At 45.1% G+C, this 20519-nt stretch overlaps 1 protein-coding gene and 1 long non-coding RNA gene across 3 annotated transcripts in view; one reads left to right on the top strand and one right to left on the bottom strand.

The window, feature by feature from the left end:
* The first annotated feature begins 279 nt into the window (after window positions 1–279).
* Window positions 280–3208, top strand: prokr1b (prokineticin receptor 1b). The gene is made up of 2 exons (XM_070888773.1): window positions 280–749; window positions 2509–3208. Exons 1-2 carry the CDS (start codon window positions 280–282, stop codon window positions 3206–3208), a joined length of 1170 nt encoding a protein of 389 aa, XP_070744874.1.
* Window positions 3209–6282: 3074 nt separating this feature from the next.
* Window positions 6283–20519, bottom strand: part of LOC139273213 (uncharacterized) — a 44211-nt gene continuing 29974 nt past the window's right edge. For both annotated transcript variants that reach the window (XR_011595037.1, XR_011595038.1), the window contains exons 3-4: window positions 13562–13660; window positions 6283–6951 (exon numbers count right to left, since the gene is read on the bottom strand). This is a non-coding gene — a long non-coding RNA (uncharacterized lncRNA). The remainder of the gene's footprint in view (window positions 6952–13561; window positions 13661–20519) is intronic.

Raw genomic sequence — 20519 nt, 5'->3', positions numbered from 1 at the left:
GGTATATCGCATGCGAAATAACTTACTGTTCGTTACTCCACACGAACTTTAGTACCGAAAGTCACAAATAAGATTATTCCTTTGTCATTTTATACTGCATTTAAGTTTTTGACAGATGTTCCCCACTGTCAATATTTAACTGAGTTCAGGTAATCAGCTGTAAGATCAGATGCTTGCGGCTGTATCTCCAGCCTCTGCCTTCCGTATATATTTAATGTTCTGCTGTTTGTTTATAGTGTTTTCAACTCTGAAACGTCAGGGGTAAAATCTGAGCCTACAATGGACGACCAATGCAGCGACTTCGCCGAGGTTTACCAGTCATTCCCCGACCAACTGGATCTGAGAAATCTGATATTGTCTGAGAACCTGAGCTGCGAGGACTTGAATTACGATATCTCACGGTCCGAGAAACAGGACTTCACGGCGGACAGGACTTTCGGCGCGGCCAGGACGGTGGTCGGGGTGGCTTTGGTCTGCATCATGCTGGTCTGTGGCATCGGCAACTTCATCTTCATCGCCACCTTAGCCTGCTACAAGAAACTCCGAAATCTGACTAATCTGTTGATCGCCAATCTGGCCATCTCGGATTTCCTGGTTGCTATCGTGTGTTGTCCCTTTGAGATGGATTATTATGTGGTTAAAGAGCTGTCCTGGGAGCACGGCCGTACGCTCTGTGCCTCTGTCAATTATCTCCGCACCGTCTCTCTCTATGTGTCCACAAATGCGCTTCTGGCCATTGCACTCGATCGGTAAGTGAAACTTTATAAAGACGTATGTTAAAAGGGGAGACACCGCAGCAACGCGCGATAAGAACACTTGACATCACTGACAGATTGCTTAAGATGAGAATAAATATTGTAGCTCAGAAGTGGTGAGGTTTGTGAATGAGTTTAAGTGCATAGAATCATAGAAACTTACAGCACAGAAGGAGGCCATTCGACCCATCATGTCCGTGCCGACCGAAAAGAGTCATCCAGCCTAATCCCACTTTCCAACTCTTGGTCCCTAGCCCTGTAGGTTACGGCACTTCAGGTGCATATCCTGTGCATATCCAAGTACTTTTTAAATGTGGTGAGGGTTTCTGCCTCTACCACCCTTTCAGGCAGTGAGTTCCAGACCCCCATCACCCTCTGGGTGAAGAAAGTTCTGCGTAACTCCCCTCTATTTCTACCAATTACTTTAAATCTGTGCGCTCTGATCATAGACCTCTCTGCTAGGGGAAATAGGTCCTTCATGTCTCCTCTATCTTGGCCCCTCATAATTTTATACACCTCAATTAAATCTCCCCTCGGCCTCCTCCTTTCCAAAGAAAACAACCCCAGTCTATCCAATCTTTCCTCGGAGTTAAAATTATTGATTCATTTGGATTTAATCAGTCGTGTAAAAGGACTTCAAATATCTTTTACCAAACACTTACATTTCAAAAACCTTTTGCTATGATTATGATTTCTATCTCACACTTTTTCATCAAACATAGCGGATACTAACATTGCAAAATCATTCGTGAAGCGCCTTGGGACGTTTTACTACGTTAAAGGCGCTATATAAATGCAAGTTGTTGTTGTTGAAATCTTATAAAGATAGAATAAAATGAGACGCCGCTATGTCAGCCACTCGCACAACAGCAGAAATGTCCCGGTGACAAACGAGCGCTTAGTTCTCTCCCTGTTTATCCAATACTGTTTATCCAATAAGTCATCGGGAAAATTCTGCCCTTCCCAACCCCTCCATGACTGAAATGTTAGACCTGCCATTGAAGAATTAATGAAGCAAAATGAGAAAAAAAAACCCTCCCTCAGGTCTTTAGTTAGTAAAAAGCAGAAAATGCTGGAAACACTCCGCAGGCCAGGCAACATCTGTGGAGAGAGAAAGCGAGTTCAGATCGGTAACCTTTCACCAGAACATGTTGCTCTCGCCACAGATGCTGCCTGGCCTGCTGAGTGTTTTCCAGCATGTTCTGTTTTTATTTCAGATTTCCAGAATTTGTATTGAGAGGTGCCTTTCTTCTCCGGGCCCGCCAGACGACACAAGCTGCTGTGTGGGCTCCAGTCCCTGTAAACATTACTGTACTCTTTTTTTTTAAGACTGAAATAAACATAGTTTATATACCCAAATCGGTCTCTATCGCTGATAATGATCCCTGTCAGACTGTTTTACATACACAACACAGAATCTTTTTAAATGGCCTGCACGGTGACATGATGATGAATTATCTTCTTGTATATTGATGGATTACCGTGTTATATATTGATGGATTACAGTGTTTTACATATTGATGGATTAGTGTTAAATATTGATGGACTACCGTGTTATATATATTGACGGGTTACCGTGTTATATATTGATGGATTACAGTGTTAAATATTGATGGATTACCGTGTTATATATCGATGGGTTACCGTGTTATATATTAATGGATTATTGTGTTACATAGTGATGGGTTATCATGTTAAATAGTACATTGTCATGTTATATCGTGGATTACCGTGTCATTGTCCTTTGCCACAGGTATTTGGCCATCGTGCATCCGCTGAAACCCCGCATGAAGTTCCAGACCGCCTATGTGCTTATCGGGGTGGTGTGGGTCGCCTCTCTGCTCATGGCCATCCCATCCGCCTATTTCACCGCCGAGACAATCATTCCACACACCAGGACTCAACACAAGATCTTCTGCGGGCAGATCTGGTCGGCAGACCAGCAGGTGTCCTACAAGTCCTACTTCCTCTTCATCTTTGTCCTGCAATTCGTGGGACCCTCGCTGACCATGGGACTGTGCTACGCTCAGATCTCCAGGGAGCTGTGGTTTAAAAGTGTGCCGGGTTTCCAGACTGAACAGATTCGGAAAAGGTTGAGGTGTAGGAGGAAGACCGTGTTGGTGCTCATGGGCATACTGACTGTTTACATATTATGCTGGGCCCCTTATTACGGATTTTCAATAGTTCGTGATTTCTACCCAACTCTGGTTTTGAGAGAGAAGCACTATATTACGGTGTTCTACATGGTCGAGTGCATTGCCATGAGCAACAGCATGATCAATACCCTGTTTTTTGTGACAGTGAAGAATAACACGATGAAATACTTTAAGAAGATGATACTGTTGAGGTGGAAATCGACTCACAGCGGTAGTAGCAAGTCTACCCAAGAACAAGATCTCCGAACAACCGGCGTGCCAGTGTCGGAAGAGATCGAGCAAATGCAATTGAAATAGCAGGTCAAACATAGCGGGGCCTCAGCCGCTTATCACTCGATGCTGGTGTGAGTTCAGAGAGAGTGGGCCAGCCGCCAGCGCCGTTTCAGCTTAGTCTTGTCCCGTGTGGTTCACTGTCTGAGTGTGTAAAAGATGTCATGTACCCACGTTGTCCATTGCGTTGTAAATATTGGGTAGGACAACGGTTGTTGGGAATTAGTATCAGATACTCGGAAGGAAGTGCAGTAATATGATGTACTGTCTTGAGTTCTGCCGTGTTGCGGTGATTCCCATACCAAGGAGTATTCTTCATTATTTATTTATGCTTTGCTGTACTGAGAGAAACTTCGAAATAAAATTGCGCCTATCCCAGTGCTTCAGTTAAACAGAATATATACCCTTTCCCGAACTGTTCTCAAAATTACCATTACATATTCCGGTACACGTTTTAAAATGGAAGCAAACATTGTAGTGAATTAAAAGTTGATATCGTCAAAAAACACCAATAAAAGGAATTATAACGAAACCGTTCCAAATCAGTTTCGTGTTTATTTATTTCATTCATTTTAAATCAATTCGGAGGAAAATTCTTACAGCTATTATGAGCAAACACTTAATATTTTGGGATACTCTCGTTTGCGAATTTAATTGAAGAAATTAACCAGAGCATGGTGGACGAAAATATTCCACTTGCGGGACGTCCTTCAAAAATAGTCAAGACATAATTAATATTGAACTGATGGCCCTGTCTATTTCACTCTGTGTGGTAGTGTGTACAGAAACTGACAATGGCATTGTCAGAGCTGCCGTGCTGGAGATCCGTCTGAGCAACTTCAATCAACATAACCAATAACTCGGTTTTAACTTTCCTGTTAACTCAGCTCCCGTCTGCTGTTCAGCCCGTAATTGCCTACTGATGTCATCAGCACCGATTACATTTGAAAAATAAATGTATATTTTAAGAAATCAGCAGAGCCTCAGAAATCCAAATAAATGTCAAACGATACACCTTCATAAGGCAAGGAGCTGCTCTGACAAACACGTAAGTCTCCACATATGGGTTAAGCTGTCATATTTTAAAGGGCTTCTCTTGAGTTCTGAATAATGATCATGGGCACATCTGTTGTATAATTTATCTTTTGTGTATAAGAGTATGTGGTTCATCTTAAAATAAAATCTATTCTCTCGTTACTGATTGTCATAAGGCCTTTGTGATGGTTCAGAATCCTGTATGTATGGCTGTCCCTCAGTGCTAACACCCAGATACTGCACCCGTGTTCTGAAAAAAGTGACATTTTAGAAAGAAAAACTTGCATTTCTATAGCGCCTTTCACGACTCCAGGACATCCCAAAGCGCTTTACAGTCAATGAGGCCAATGAACATTTTGATTAAGTATAATTTTAAAAGTCACGGTGCAAATAAGTTATTAACGGGAAATTTATATTTTTCTTATTAACCAAACATTGCATTATGTCGGCATCTTATAGTTGGAATAAAACTATTTAAAATAAAAGTGTAATGATCTTACGTATAAAAACGCAAGCAAAAAAAGGTAATTATTTATTAAATAGCATGTTCTCATGCACATGCTTGTGTGCCCATGTATGCCAGCATTGTTTCGAATGTAGCACAACATACACTGCATGGATACATTGCACAGCATTTCTTTGGGCATTGATATTGCTGTATAATTGACACTTTAAATTTAACTGGGATAGTTTGCAAGCCAGAAATAAAAAAACGCTGAGAATATTTTTAAATTATAGTTGCAAACAGTGTAACTCTGGAGGCTGTCAGTCATGTGATACCGCTGTTCTTTTGTCATTGGCTTTTTAGGCATCCAACAGAATAATTACCAGCAGTTGAAGAATGTTAAATATATGCTTATGTTGCGCATTATGTATAACTTGAATCCCGAGGCAAAGATTGTTGACACCGATAGGCATGTAAAAGTAATTACACTAATGCTGGGAACTATTTCCAGAACAAAAATCCAAAGATAAATAGAATAATTGACAGGCGAGCAGTTCTCACAATTAATACTTAATGGAATCATGCAGCAAGATCACGGAGCCTGTTAATTGTTTTTACATGCAAGCATACTAATTATTGATTTAAATAGTTAGGAAAGTTCCTCTGTGGTATATCATTAAATTACAATTATTTTTTGCTGTATCTGGCAGCAATTTTGCCACACATGTGTCAGTCACAGAGATTTTTGAAAAAATAATGCAGTAAAATTTCATTTTCAAAGATAATACTGAATATTAGCTGGTGTTTTAACTCAGGTGATTATTCAATGGAAGATTCCAGATGATGTTCACTAATGGAAACTCATAGGCGGTCCCTCGAACAGGATGACTTGCTTCCACGAGTTCACAAATCTTTCGATGAAGGACCCGATGTTCCAGTTCTGAACTCCAATTGAGGGGGTGGAAGATGCCTGTGCATGAAGTTTTTTTTAAACATATGGTGACCGTTGCACACCAGCCACCAAACGAGCTTGACAGAGCTAGGTCTTGATCCAGTGGCAAGGATTAACCAAGACAACTGGAGACCAACTCTGCTGCACGGACCTAGCGCGCACACATATCGCAGTGTGGGCTGGCCCGTGCTGCCCCTGGGCCCTCGGCTCTTCTGGGCCCCGTACCCTCATCTGTCGCACCTCCACCACGATCTCTCGCCACTCCTCCACCATAAATATTCACCGCATCTTGCCAGAAACACTCGCTGCTCATCCACCCCGACTTTCCCACTCCTCTGTACCTGGGCCCTCCCGATGTTCCTGCCCATGCTCCAAAGTGGCGACCAGGGTTTTGATGACGTCACCCAGTCGCCCATCTCAAACTTGTCGCACACTTGGAGCAGCTCGCGCTGGAGATTGAAGTGGTACGTCGCTCCAGCTCTTTTATAGGCTGACCTGCGGAGATGTTCTCTCACAGGTCGGGGGGCTAAACTGTGGTAATATCCTCAGCTGCCTGTCTGTCATTTCAAAGTGCAATTTAGGTCAGAATTGCATGAAGAGAAGACAATGAGGATGAAAGGACATTCTTTTTTTAACTTTTTAGTTTTCTTGATTTAATCAATAGCACAGGGTTACATACATAATTAATAAAACCAATCCTAATGTTAGCAATGCCAATAACAGGAAGATATAATCACAACGAAATTAAACATGTTTTGAAAATACATGCTTTGGATGTGTAAAATCCTTGGCTGGATTTTATATTTAACAAGGAACAGAGTACTCAAGGCTGAAATAGTTACTAGAGATAGATTTGCATAATATCTGGGCCCCTGTGTTCTTCAGGGAATTACAAACTGCTCCCTTCTCCTGGTAACAAAATGTCCCAATGCAGGAGACCAGTAATGTCTGCCTCAAAGAGTTCTAAGTGAACTTTCCACCAGAAGTCGTGATATCTGCCAGATATTTTATAATGTCTTATTTTAACAACTCAATTGACTTTAACTCAGGTTATCAAACTAATTTAAGGATTATACAATTCAAAATGCAGAAGCTACACTCAACAGTTACAGATATATACGTATGCACAACATTCACACCATTTCATATGCATTCATTCAATATGTATGTTTCCTGATAAACACAAGGAATGCCCCATTAAGAACATAAGAAATAAGAGCAGGGGTAGGTCATACGGCCCCTCGAGCCTGCTCTGCCATTCAATAAGATCATGGCCGATCTTCGACATCAACTCCTCTTTCCTGATGAAGAACCACCTGGATCTTCTTTCCTGGTGGTCTGTAACAGGTAAATATAAGCAGAAGCCAGTGAGCAGCCTCTTGACCGGAAAAGGTAGAAAGACCATCAGAAAGGAAGAAAAGAAAAAATACTTTGCAAAAGAAAACTTTAAAAAAATCTGATAGCCTTGCAAATCTTTCTGTAAGAAACACCCCTGATATACTTAAACACTTATCTTCATAAATTTCAGGGAAACAAACTAAGTGAGCGTTCAAGTCCATTACAATTGGAAATGGATGGTTTATTAAGCTGCGAAGCACTCTAACTTATCCCCTCCCCTTCTTTGACCCACTCACTATTGGCAGTTGTGATTCCAACCACCTAGGTACCACTCTCTTCCCTTCCTAAACTCCTTTGGTCTCTCCCTCTATCCTTGAAGACCTTAAACCTACTTATCCCGTCTTTGGTTCAACATCTGTGTTTTCTCCTGTCTCCGTGAAGCACCTTGTAACATTAATGGCCCTATCTAAATGCAGGTTGTTGTTCTTGTTATTGTCATAGTTGAACACTGTGAGATTTCAGAATTTCTTGAGTTATTATTCTGAACACATCATGGGTAATTTTTAATTTAGCATTCTGAGCGGGGAGCCTCACCCACCAGAAACATATGATGGAAATTCGGTTGATTGCTATTTTTCAATCAATCATGCACATCTCACTTCTAAATTTACGATGTGCTCTTCCAACTGACAAGGCTGCCCACCAGAAACACAAAGTTGGAAATTATCTCTATAAACTGTACTTTAAAGATAAATTGTTTGAATATTATTTGCAGGTGTATCTATACTTCTCTTCCCATTTCAACAACATTTTTAGTACCAACAATTTTATGTTGAAGGTTCATCTCCATTAAGAGCTAGATTAGGAAAGCCAAAATTCAATTCACAACCAGAAGGGTATATCTGTGAAAGAATTGCGTTACATTATTCACAAAACAGAGTCAATTTTCATTTTAAAGCTATTGTTCTAAAATAAGGGATAATGTGACTTTGCACACAGAATCATGCACATGCAATCCATTTTCCATATTTTGCATGTATCTGGGTTTGGAAAGTTGGCCAGATTCCTGCTCCTTATCAGTATCCAACAATTCATGTTAGAAGTGGTGTGAGTGCGCATCGATTGAAAATGGCATATGATTTGGCTGTGATTTCCTTCCTCACGTTATAGCTGAATAACATGCTGATACTCAGCGTGAGGGGTCCAAACTGGAAACTGGCCAATTGGGGAAGCTACCAAATAATAGTCGGTGTATCTGGAACTGTGAGGAGGAGGGGAAGAGACAAGATTGGCAAATAATAAAATGAACTACCAGACTTCTGGACTATACACTGCCAAATGATCCTAAGTTGTACTGCTCACAACTGTCAAGAGAGGATTGAACAAACCTGGCACAACTCTAATCCTATACTGATGGGAATGGCATAATGGCCTGAATGTCTATATTTTAAAAAAGAGCCTAAATGGAAATCTGAGCAGTCTGCACACTATATATAGAAAAAGCGGATGGGGAATGTTGCAAAAGCCAGCATTGTACAGACAAGAAAAACTTTTTTTTTTAAATGAGTTTTTCTGTTGTTGATTATTCTGAAACTACATTATATATTTTTTTGCATCACTGTCTTGAACAGAGTTTTCATTAAGAAACAAGGTTCCTTGAAGTATATGGAAGCCATGCCATGATGTGGAAAAGTGGATTGTTAAGTGACTGAGAAATTATTATTGACTTCACAAAGTAAGCCAAGTGCTCATGATCCACTGTAGTGGCAAAGTGAAAAGGAAAAAGGCACAAAAGATTTATAAATAGAAAAAGAAGGAAAAATACTAAACACATGTAATAGAAAATGAGAAAGAAAAGGAGAATGAAAGAAGGTAAAACATGATTAATTGAAGAAAAAGAGGAAAAAAATTCCCGTTCCTTAATATGGATTGATCACTATCTTGTCTTTGTAACTTGCAAATTTTTATGTGCAGGTCACAAAAAAAGACAATGTCTGACACCCGACGAGGTATAGATAATAAGTTAGAGGGCCTGTGCTGGGTAATTTACTGAGTGCAAGTGAAGAGGAGCAAGTGCAGGTGGAAAGGATGGACCAGGAAACGGCTCACCACAGGGCAAGTTCACCTTCAACTCTGCTGAAGAAGACAGAGATTCAAATTTCAGAAGCCCAGCAATGGCTGAATACATTAGGTTGCCTGTGAGGGAGCTTCCACTATGTGTCAGAGAGTCCGGAGAAGTCCACTACCAACTTGTGTGGGTTTGTAGTTCTCGGCATCGACCCTATGCAGTCAATGATGTAGTGCGTGGTCACCTCAATGGAGGCTTCCTCTGGGACCTTCCTGGAAGGGTCTGTAGCACCAATGATAGCATCTCTCAGAGATACTTATAGTTGGGGCCATGCAGGTTCTGCACTCAACTATCTCCTCAGTGTTGGAGAGTCAGGAAGACCAAATGGATAGGAGCTTCAGTCGGATTATGGATCTCCTACGGTCTACTCTTCCGCAGAACAGGGAGGGTGCTAAGTCCTTGAAACCATTACCTAATAGAAATCAGTCTTGAAAATTTCAATTGGGCCCAGCATCCACTGCTTTTTGAGGAGAGCGTTCCAGATTTCCACTACCCCTTGTGTGAAAAAATGCTTCCTGATTTCACTCCTAAATGGCCTAGCTCTAATTGTAAGATTATGCCCCCTTGTTATAGATGCCTCCACCAGAGGAAATAGCTTTACTGTATCTCTTTATCATTTTAAACCCCTCAATCAGATCACCCCTCAACATTCTAAACTCAAGGTAATACAAACCAAGTTTACTCAACTTGTTGAGAAATTGATGGGATTGAAGGCCGATAAATCCCTGGGGCCTTATAGTCTGCATCCCAGAGTACTTAAGGAAGTGACCCTCGAAATAGTGGATGCATTGGTGATCATTTTCCAATAGTCTATCAACTCTGGATCAGTTCCTATGGACTGGAGGGTAGTTAATGTAACACCACTTTTTAAAAAGGGAGGGAGAGAGAAAGCGGGTAATTATAGACCGGTTAACCTGACATCAGTAATGGGGAAAATGTTGGAATCAATTATTAAGGATGAAATAGCAGCGCATTTGGAAAGCAGTGACAGTATCAGTCCAAGTCAGCATGGATTTATGAAAGGGAAATCATGCTTGACAAATCTTCTGGAATATTTTGAGGATGTAACTAATAGAGTGGACAAGGGAAAACCAGTGTATTTGGACTTTCAAAAGGCTTTTGACAAGGTCCCACACAAGAGATTGGTGTGCAAAATCAAAGCACATGGTATTAGGGGTAATGTACTGACGTGGATAGAGAACTGGTTGGCAGACAGGAAGCAGAGAGTCGGGATAAACAGGTCCTTTTCAGAATGGCAGGCAGTGACTAGTGGAGTGCCGCAGGGCTCAGTGCTGGGACCCCAGCTCTTTACACTATACATCAATGATTTAGATGAAGGAATTGAGTGTAATATCTCCAAGTTTGCAGATGACACTAAACAGGGTGGTTGTGTGAGCCATGAGGGGAACACTAAGAGGCTGCAGAGTGACTTGGACAGGTTAGGTGAGTGGGCAAATGCATGGCAGATGCAGTATAATGTGGATAAATGTGAGGTTATCCACTATGGGGGCAAAAATGCGAAGACAGAATATTATCTGAATGGCGGCAGATTAGGAAAAGGGGAGGTGCAACGAGACCTGGGTGTCATGGTTCTTCAGTCATTGAAAGTTGGCATGCAGGTACAGCAGGCGGTTAAGAAAGCAAATGGTATGTTGGCCTTCATAGCTAGGGGATTTGAGTATAGGAGCAGGGAGGTCTTACTGCAGTTGTACAGGGACTTGATTAGGCCTCACCTGGAATATTGTGTTCAGTTTTGGTCTCCTAATCTGAGGAAGGGCGTTATTGCTATTGAGGGAGTGCAGCGAAGGTTCACCAGACTGATTCCCGGGATGGCCGGACTGACATATGAGGAGAGACTGGATCAACTGGGCCTTTATACATTGGAGTTTAGAAAGATGAGAGGGGTCTCATAGAAACATATAAGATTCTGACGGGATGGGACAGGTTAGATGCGAGTAGAATGTTCCCGATGTTGGGGAAGTCCACAACCAGGGGACACAGACTGAGGATAAGGGGTAGGCCATTTAGGACTGAGATGAGGAGAAATTTTTTCACTCAGAGAGTTGTTTAAGAGGGAGTTAGATATTGCCCTTACGGCTAAGGGGATCAAGGAGTATGGAGAGAAAGCAGGAAAGGGATACTGAGGGAGTGATCAGCCATGATCTTATTGAATGGTGGTGCAGGCTCGAAGGGCCAAATGGCCTACTCCTGCACCTATTTTCTGTGTTTCAATGGGCCCAAGTTTCCACATGATTTGAGCCTGATTTTTAGGAGCAACTGGTGGAGAACGGACTATCTTAGAAATCGCAATTCTCCACATTTTTTTTCTGCAGTTCTAGTGAGGTAGAACAGTTCTACTTTGGAACAGAATTTCTTCTTCAAAAGGGGGCGTGTCCGGCCACTGATGCCTGATTTCAAAGTTTCCACAGTGAAAACATACTCCAAACTAAAGTAGAATGGAGCAAGTGGAGATTTTTGTAGAACTGAAAAAACCTGTTCTACACATTAAAAAATCAGGCGCAGGTTACAAATAAGGCATCCAGAACGAGGTGCAGGGGGGGGGGGGGGGGGGGAAGGGAAGTCATTAAATTCTACAATCAATCCTTATTTATACTTCTACAAATATTATACAAATAAATCCAACCTGAATAAACATTTATAAGCAAAGAAAAGATTAAATAAACCATCTTCCTACCTGTGTGAAAGTGCTTCAGCCATCGTTCGTTGCCGCGGGGGATGGGGAAGGAAACCGCCGTTTGCCGCCGTGGAGGGGAGGGAGGGGAAGGAGACAGCGGTTTGTTGCCGCGGAGGGGAGGGAGGGGAAGGAGGCAGCGGTTTGTTGCCGCGGAGGGGAGGGAGGGGAAGGAGACAGCGGTTTGTTGCCGTGGAGGGGAGGGAGGGGAAGGAGGCAGCGGTTTGTTGCCGCGGAGGGGAGGGAGAGGAAGGAGACAGCGGTTTGTTGCCTCGGAGGGGAGGGAGGGGAAGGAGACAGCGGTTTGTTGCCGTGGAGGGGAGGGAGGGGAAGGAGACAGCGGTTTGTTGCCGTGGAAGGGAGGGAGGGGAAGGAGGCAGCGGTTTGTTGCCGCGGAGGGGAGGGAGGGGAAGGAGACAGCGGTTTGTTGCCGCGGAGGGGAGGGAGGGGAAGGAGACAGCGGTTTGTTGCCGTGGAAGGGAGGGAGGGGAAGGAGGCAGCGGTTTGTTGCCGCCGCGGAGGGGAGGTAGGGGGAGGAAACCGCCGTTTGTTGCCGTGGAGGGTGGGGAGGGGAAGGAGGCAGTGAGAAGGCTGCAAGAAGCCTCAGTGCTGATGGCAATGTGCTTTTATTAAAAAATGTTCAAAAATTAAACAGCTACAAAGAACTACAAAAATGGCCGAGTGCCAATGTTTTTTTCACACTGAGCATGCGCGAACGCTCCAACGCGCACGCGCAGCATTGCCGGCAGGAAAAAAACTAATTTAAATAGTACCCGCCCCCTCCCACTTACAAAATCAGTGCGAGTGTAGGCTCCGCCCCCCTGGGCGCCACGCCAAACAGACAAGGAGCTGCAAAGCGCTCGAGAATAGCACGTTTTTTTTCTGGCGCCGTTTTAGGCGCGAAAAACGGGCGCCCAGCTCGGAGGGGCGCCCGTTTTTTATCCTGTGGAAACTTGGGCCCAATGTTTTGTCCTCATAATTTAACCCAAATGGACATGCACATCCCCTTTGCTCCTCCACACCTCCTAGTCCCCATCTATTAAGAAAATATTCTGATTTTCAATTTTGGGTCCAAAGTGGACACTTCCCCACATTGAACTTCAATTGCCATAATTTTGCCCACTCACTTAGTCTATTTACATCCCTTTGTAACTCCCGTTCTTATCTACACAACTTACTGTGCTTCCTATCATCTGCAAGCATGGATATACAAATCTCTGGACTAGAAATTCGTGGCCACCACAAAAGCTGCCGGTGTCACTGCAATCAGGGGTTAACGGCTGCCAAAAATGGTGGTGCTAGCAGGACCAAACAATTGGTGCTGGGGACTAATTATCATTAGCCCAGCACTAAACTCATAGTGTAATACTGACCTGGTGCCTTTGGTCCCAGCAGCAGGCCCCAATGTAGCATGGCCCAAGCAGCATTGCAGCTTCAACAGCCTCTGAAAGCGAGGCTGTAATTTCACAAAGCATTGTGGGATTCTTAAAAGGGCAATGCATTGTTGTTTTCTTAATGATAAAAATAAAAATGATGTAAAGAATGCAACTTTTAGCCCTTACAGCTCAACTGCCTTCTGAAAAAAATTAACATTAAAAAGAATTCCCAAATGGGAGAATTACCAAACCATGTCACAAGTTATCTCCAATTGAGTGGATATTCAATTTTGCTAATAATTTTGTCAAATGCCTTCTGAAATTTTATAGAGACAATATCCATGGACATTCCCCGATCCACCATGATAGTGATCTCCTCAAACAATTCAACTAGATTAGTAACACATGACCTACCTTTTACAAATCTATGTGGACTCTTTTTGATCACCTGATACTTGTCTGAGTGTTCAGTCACACTGTTCCTGATGATAGATTCCAGTAACCTCCGCAGAACTGATGTTAAACAGACAGGTCTGTAATTATCTGGTTTAATAGAGTGAAACTTACAATTTTCCGATCCAATGGCACAATTAATTACTGAATATTGAATGCTTTTGAAAATTAGTGGCCCTGAATTTGCAGTCGGAAGTGTACCAGAAGAATACGCCTCCGAAGCAGAAAGAAAATCAGAATTTACTTTCTCCAGAGCTTCAGATTATCTACTCCTGGGCCTGCAGGCATATATATACCTATGTAAAGGCCCAACGGATCCCAGTGTCACATGAAGTTTGCAAGCGTCCCCGCGATCACATGGGCAAGGCCAATCAATCAAAAAAGGGGATTCCCATGATGCTTATGGGGATTCTATTTACGTACTGAATCACCGTAAGCATAATAGAAATCCCCAAATAAATAAGAATTCACACCACTTAAATAAAAACAAATGATCACATGTTCAAAATTAATTTTAAAAATCTTTAATTAAGCATTTAAAATAAAAATTACATTTTTTGAAAAATAAATTGAAACATTTAAAACAAAATTTACCTGCACAAAATTTAAATGTATGTGTATGTTTAAATAATTTAAATATATATACTTTATCATTTAGTTTAACCCTTACACTGATGAAAGTAGGCCTTACCCCTACTTTTCCCAGGCGTAAGGATTTCATGGACATTTGCTTGGCAGTAGTTTGGCAAATAGCCCAACTCTGTGGCAGCGAAAGTGATTTTGTAGCAGATGCAAAGGATCTATTTATGCGAAACTTGACAGATCGCAAGTCCTGGATTTTCGTGCATGTGGAAACCGGGAGCTTGTGGGGCCATTCTGAAGACTTCCGACAGCGTATCGTATCGATGCTATTAGAAACACCATAATTTCAGACCCATTTGCACAGCTGCTATTTCTTTACTTATTAATTTTAACAACTTGAGGTGGAAACCAACAAGTCCTGGAGGTGTGTTTATCATTAGTCCCATTATTTTCTCCATTACAAATGTTTTACTTCTATTAAATCAACTAAGTTGGCTTATTTTTAGGTTCCCTTGTACCATTGACAATTTGTCTCCACCATGAAAACAGATACAAAGTACAACAATAACTTGCGCCTTTAAAGTAGTAAAATGTCCCAAGGCGCTTCATAGGAGTGTTTAAAGACAAAACAAATACATTTGACACCGAGCCATATAAAAAGAAAGCTTGGTCAAAGAGCTGGTTTTTAAGGAGCGTTTTTAAGGAGGCAGAGAGGTATAGGGAGGGAGTTTCAGAGCTTGGGACTCGGCAGCTGACGGCACAGCCACCAATGGTTGAGCAGTTATAATGAGGGATGCTCAAGAGGGCAGAATTTGAAGAGCGCAGACATCTCCGGGTGTTGTGAGGCTGAAGGAGATTACAGCAATAGGAAGGGGCAAGGCCATGGAAGGATTTATAAACAAGGATGAGCATTTTGAAATCGAGGCGTTGCTTAACCGGGAGCCATTGTAGGTCAGCGAGCATAGGGGTGATGGGTCAGCGGGACTTGGTGCGAGTTAGAACATGGGCTGCTGAGTTTTGGATGACTTCAAGTTTGCATAGGGTAGAATGTGGGAGGCCAGTCAGGAGTGCATTGGAGTAGTTAAGTTTAGAGGTGACAAAAGCATGGATGAGGGTTTCAGCAGCAGATGAGCTGAGGCAGGGGCAGAGACGGGCGATGTTACAGAGGTGGAAATAGGCAGTCTTAGTTATGCCGCAGATATGTGGTCGGAAGTTCATTTCAAGGTCAAATATGACACCTAGGTTGTGGGTTGTGAACAATCTGATTCAGCCTCAGACAGATGCTAGGGAGAGGGATGGAATCGGCGGCTAGAAAACACAGTTTGTGTTGGGGAACAACTTCGGTCTTCCCAATATTTAATTGGAGAAAATTTCTGCTTATCCAGTACTGGATATCAGACAAGCAGCCTGACAATTTAGAAACTGTGGAGGGGTCGAGAGAAGTGATGGTGAATTAAAGCTGGGTGTCATCGGTGTACATGTGGAAACTGATGTCACCAAGAGGCAGCATATAGATGAGAAATAGGAGGAGGCCAAGGGTAGATGCTTGGGAGACGCCAGAGGTAATGGTGCGGGAGTGGGAAGAGAAGCCATTGCAGGTGATTTTCTGGCTACGATTAGATAGATAAGAATTGAACCAGGCGAGTGCAGTACCATCGTCATCATCATAGGTGGTCCCTCGTATCGAGGATGACTTGCTTCCATGCCAAAAAAGGATGAGTTTACAGGTCTTTTAATGAAGGACCCAATATTCCAGGTCCCAAACTACATGTTGAAGGATGGAAGATGCCTGTGCATGGATTTTTTAACATGTGGTGGCTGTTGCACACCAGCCATCACACGGGCTTGACAGAGCTAGGTCTTGATCCCGTGGCAAGGATTAATCAAGATGACTGGAGACCAGCTCTGCTGCACCGACCTAGTGCGCACTCATATGGCAGTGTGGGCTGGCCTGTGCTGCCCCTGGGCCATCGCCTCTTCTGGGCCCCGTAAGTCACACCTCTCCTGGGCCCCGATCATGTTGCTCTGCAATCTCTAGCCCCTCCTTCGCCCTGACCTCGCTGCTCATGCTGTACCTGCCCACGCTCCAATCACCAGCCTGAGTTATGGTGACGTCTAATCCAGTGGCCCTCTTCACATCCGTCGCCCTCCTGAATCAGCTCACACTGCACCTTGAAGTGGTATCCTACACGCTGCTCCTTTGAAGGCTCCGACCTGCTGGTCCTTGTATATGTTAGCTGATCCCATTATATGCGGAAAGTAACACAAATAGAATGCAGTACCACCCAACTGGACAGTGGTGAAAAGGCGTTGGAGGAGGGTGGAGTGGTCAACCGTGTCAAAGGCTGCAGACAGGTCGAGAAGGAAAAGGAGGGATAGTTAACCTTTGTCACAGTCACAAAGGATGTCATTTGTGACATTGATGAGAGCCGTTTCAGTACTGTGGCAGGGGCGGAAACCTGATTGAAGGGATTTAAACATGGAGTTCCAGGAAAGGTGGGCACGGATTTGAGAGGTGACAACACGTTCAAGGACTTTGGCGAGGAAAGGGAGGTTGGAGATTGGGTGGTAGCTTGCAAGCACAGTGGGGTCAAGGGTTGTATTTTTGAGGAGAGGGGTGATGACGGCAGATTTGAAGGAGAGGGGGACAGTACCTGAGGAGAGAGAACCGTTAACAATGTCAGCTAACAAGGAGTCAGAAAAGGAAGTTGGGTGGTCAACAGTTTAGTGGGAATAGGGTCAAGGGAGCAGGAAGTGGATCTCAGGGACAAGATGAGTGTGGAAAGGCCAAGCGGGGAGATCGGAGAGAAATTGGAGAGATGCAAGTTCAGGGCTAGGGCAGGGGGAGCCTCAGAGGAAGTTTGGCCTTGTGGGCTAGGGGAAGGAAGGATACTGGCAGAGTATCTCAATCTTTGAGTCAAAGGAGTGCATGAGTTCCTTGTACTTGTTGTTGGAGGCGAGTGTGGTGGAGACAGGTGAGAGGGGTTAGCAGTAGAGAATAGTAGCCGGGGGTTATCTTTCCATTCCAGAATGATCCTGGAATAGTGAGCAGTTTTTGTAGACAAGAGTAGGACTCAATAATGCTTTATGTGGTCCAGCCAGATCTGGCGATGAATGGCTAAACCAGTTGTCCGCCACATCCATTCAAGTCTGCGCCCCTTGAACCTGAGGGAGCGAAGATGGGGGCTGTACCAGGGTAACAGCCAGGGTGAAAGAGTGTAATTGTTTTAATAGGGACTAAGGCATCAAAGGTGGTGGTAAGGGTGTGGTTGAGCAGATCGGTCATGGTGAAAGGAGGGCCAAAGGCTGGACAGTTTGGAGTTGATAAATGCAGTTGTAAGAAAGTCGGGAGAGAGTTTTTCCAGGGGTGGACACAGAAGGAAGTAGGGTTGGATTGGGAAGGGGGATGCGGGTGGAGAGCGACAGAAGGAAATGGTCAGAGATGACCTTATCTGCAATTGACATGGTAGGAATAGCGAGGCCACGAGAGATAGCAAGGTCAAGGGGGTGGCCGTGAATATGGGTTGGGGAGTTCACATGGAGGGAGAGATGAAGGGAGAGTAGTGAACTCAGAGGAGTGAGAACATGATGAAGGAGTCATTTAACAGGTCTGTCATTTCCTTATTGTCCATTATAGTCCCGTCTGCATCTGTCTTTAATGGGCCCACTTTCCCTTTACCACACTTTTAATATATTTATAGAACACTTTTGCTGTTAGCTTTGATATTGCTTGCAAGTTTTCTTTATAAATATCCTTTTATAGCTCTCCCAGTCCGCTGGATTTCCACATTTAAGATGGTCTTGAGCCTTTCCGTTCTGATGTGCCTTGGATCATGCCCGGTGTTGGACACTAATGACTTTAGGCCCTATTGTTCCAGGAAACTGTCCAGAATACATTCTAGGAATTCCATGATCCTGCCTCCCACAGCCCCCAACCCCACCCCCACCTACTACAACACTACTACAGATTGAACCTCTCTTATCCGGGAGTCCCTTATCTGGCACCACCTCTCGTCCGGGACCATTCCCATTCGCCGGGTGGCGAATGCGCAGAACGCAACTGTCAAAATCCTACTCACCAATATAATCTTTCTCCTCGATTGGCTGCCTCCTCCTCGTCGCCCTGCTGGAACTCCTGCAAGCATAGTCCTCGAACCGGCCGCTCCTCCCCACAGCGCTCCCTCCAGAGGGTCGGGCCGATTCTTCTCGGCCAGTCAACTCTTCTGGGCCCACTGGGCCTCGCCGGCTCTTTGGGGCCTGCTGGTTGTTCCGAGGCCCGCCAGCTCTTCAGTACCTGCCAGCTCGTCGGGGCCCGCTGGCTTTTCTGGGCCTGCCGGCGCTTCTGGGCCCTCTGCACACTGATTGGCTGACTGACTGACTGTTGGTCCAGCCAATCGGTGCACACACATACTTACCCCAGCAACAGTACTTAAAGACGCAGTCCACCCAAACACGTGACCTGCCCTCATCTGGCAAAACCCCTCGTTCGGGACAGGCCAGGTCTCAAGGGTGCCGGGTAAGGGAGGTTCAACCTGTATTATTATTGGGACTAACTATTTGTACTGCACTTTTTTTGACAGATAGGCATCTGTGCAGCGCCACGCCCACACCCGCCCGTCCCCCCCCCCCCCCCCGGGCCGCCCATACTGCACTTCTTTGACTGACAGGCGACAAGCCCCACCCCCTGTTAAGCTCCGCCTCCACTCCCAGCTGAATCATTCCATCCATGTGGTGCCAGAAGAGCAGGACCTGAGGCTTCGACTCTCTTCCCCCGCCTCCCAGGCGGGCCTGCGCCCAATGGCGGCAGGAGGGGGCTGATGGCAGTGGGCTGCTGCTCCTCCGCGAGCCTGCTTCTACAGCAGACTGGGCCTCCCACTGAGCTGCGATCCCTAGCCTCCAATCGGGCCCCGAGCCTCCCGTGAGCCGCGAGCCCTGAGTCGCAGTGATGGGGGGGAAGTCAGGAGGGCCTTGGGGCCGTGTGTGAGAGAGGCTGGGGGGGAGGGGGGGAGAGAGGCTGGGGGGGAGGGGGGGAGAGAGGCTGGGGGGGAGGGGGGGAGAGAGGCTGGGGGGGAGGGGGGGGAAAGAGGCTGGGGGGGAGGGGGGGAGAGAGGCTGGGGGGGAGGGGGGGAGAGAGGCTGAGGAGGGGGGAAAGAGAGGCTGTTGGGGGGGAAGATAAAGAGACGGGGGGGCAGAGAGAGAGAGGCTGGGGGTGGGAAGAGAGAGAGAGGCTGGGGCGGGGAGAGGGAGTCTGCGGGGGGAGAGGCTGTGGGGAGAATGAGAGAGGCTGGGGGGATGGGGGACAGGGGCAGAGAGAGAGAGAGAGAGAGAGAGGCTGTGGAGAGAAAGAGAAAGAGAGAGGCTGGGGGGCTGCGGGAGAGAGGCTTGGCGGGGGGGGGAAGATAAAGAAACTGGGGGGGGGGGGGAAGAGCTAGGTTGGGTGGGGAGAGAAAGCCACGGGGGTTGGGGGGGGGGTGAAATCGGAGGGGAGAGAGAGGAGAGAGAACTCAGGAAAGACGGATCACGTTCTTCCAACCCCTTACAAGAGACATCGCTGGAGTGGATCATATCCAAAAGTCACGGCACTGTCACTATTCACTTCATACCCAATAAACCTGTTAACAATCCATACATAATGCCTGCCCCATCTATTGTGGGGGGATGGGTGGGCAGGGTGGAGGGGGCTGTGGAGAGGATGCACTTGCGCTTGGGTAAGGCACTTTGGCAGGGGGAGGCATGCACTTGGTCTGGGTGGGGTAAGGCAGTTCAGTTGCTGTCTTCTGGGGAGCTCTGTCCTCTGGAAGGCAAAGTGGATTGAGTTACAATTTGCAAAGTCAGTGAGACCTTGGGATAGGCGGAACCAGTGACACATTCCTGTGAAACCTCAGGGTGTGGCTTATCCTCCAAGGGGACCAATCAGAAATAAGGGGTGGAGCCTGTTGGCCATTTTTGCAGTACAAATAAACGCGTCCATTAATATTAAGAGGTCTGTAGACAATTCCTACCAGAGTCTCGCATCCTTTGCTGTTCCTTAACTCTATCCATGTTTCCACTGCCCGATTACCCTTACTGTTTAGTGAGTCATACCAGAACCAAATTCAGTTGGTGCAGTATGGTTAGAAGAGTTCAGTATGTTCAGGGTTTGTGGTCTGAAACTTTGTGGAGTATATAACCTAACTATTTCAACTCTATTATCATTTTAGCCAAGCCATTTGTTTTGCTTGCCATCCAGTGATGCTGAAGGAGTCAACCCTTTTATGAAGGGATTTGATAGGGTAGATGTAGAGAAGATGTTTGCACTTGTAGTGGAGTCCAAAACTAGAGGCCTTAAATACAAGAC

This window comes from Pristiophorus japonicus, chromosome 9, assembly GCF_044704955.1.
Source record: "Pristiophorus japonicus isolate sPriJap1 chromosome 9, sPriJap1.hap1, whole genome shotgun sequence".
Taxonomy (NCBI): domain Eukaryota; kingdom Metazoa; phylum Chordata; class Chondrichthyes; family Pristiophoridae; genus Pristiophorus; species Pristiophorus japonicus.
Note: the sequence above shows the minus strand (reverse complement) of the source record. Positions and strands in the feature narration are given on the sequence as shown.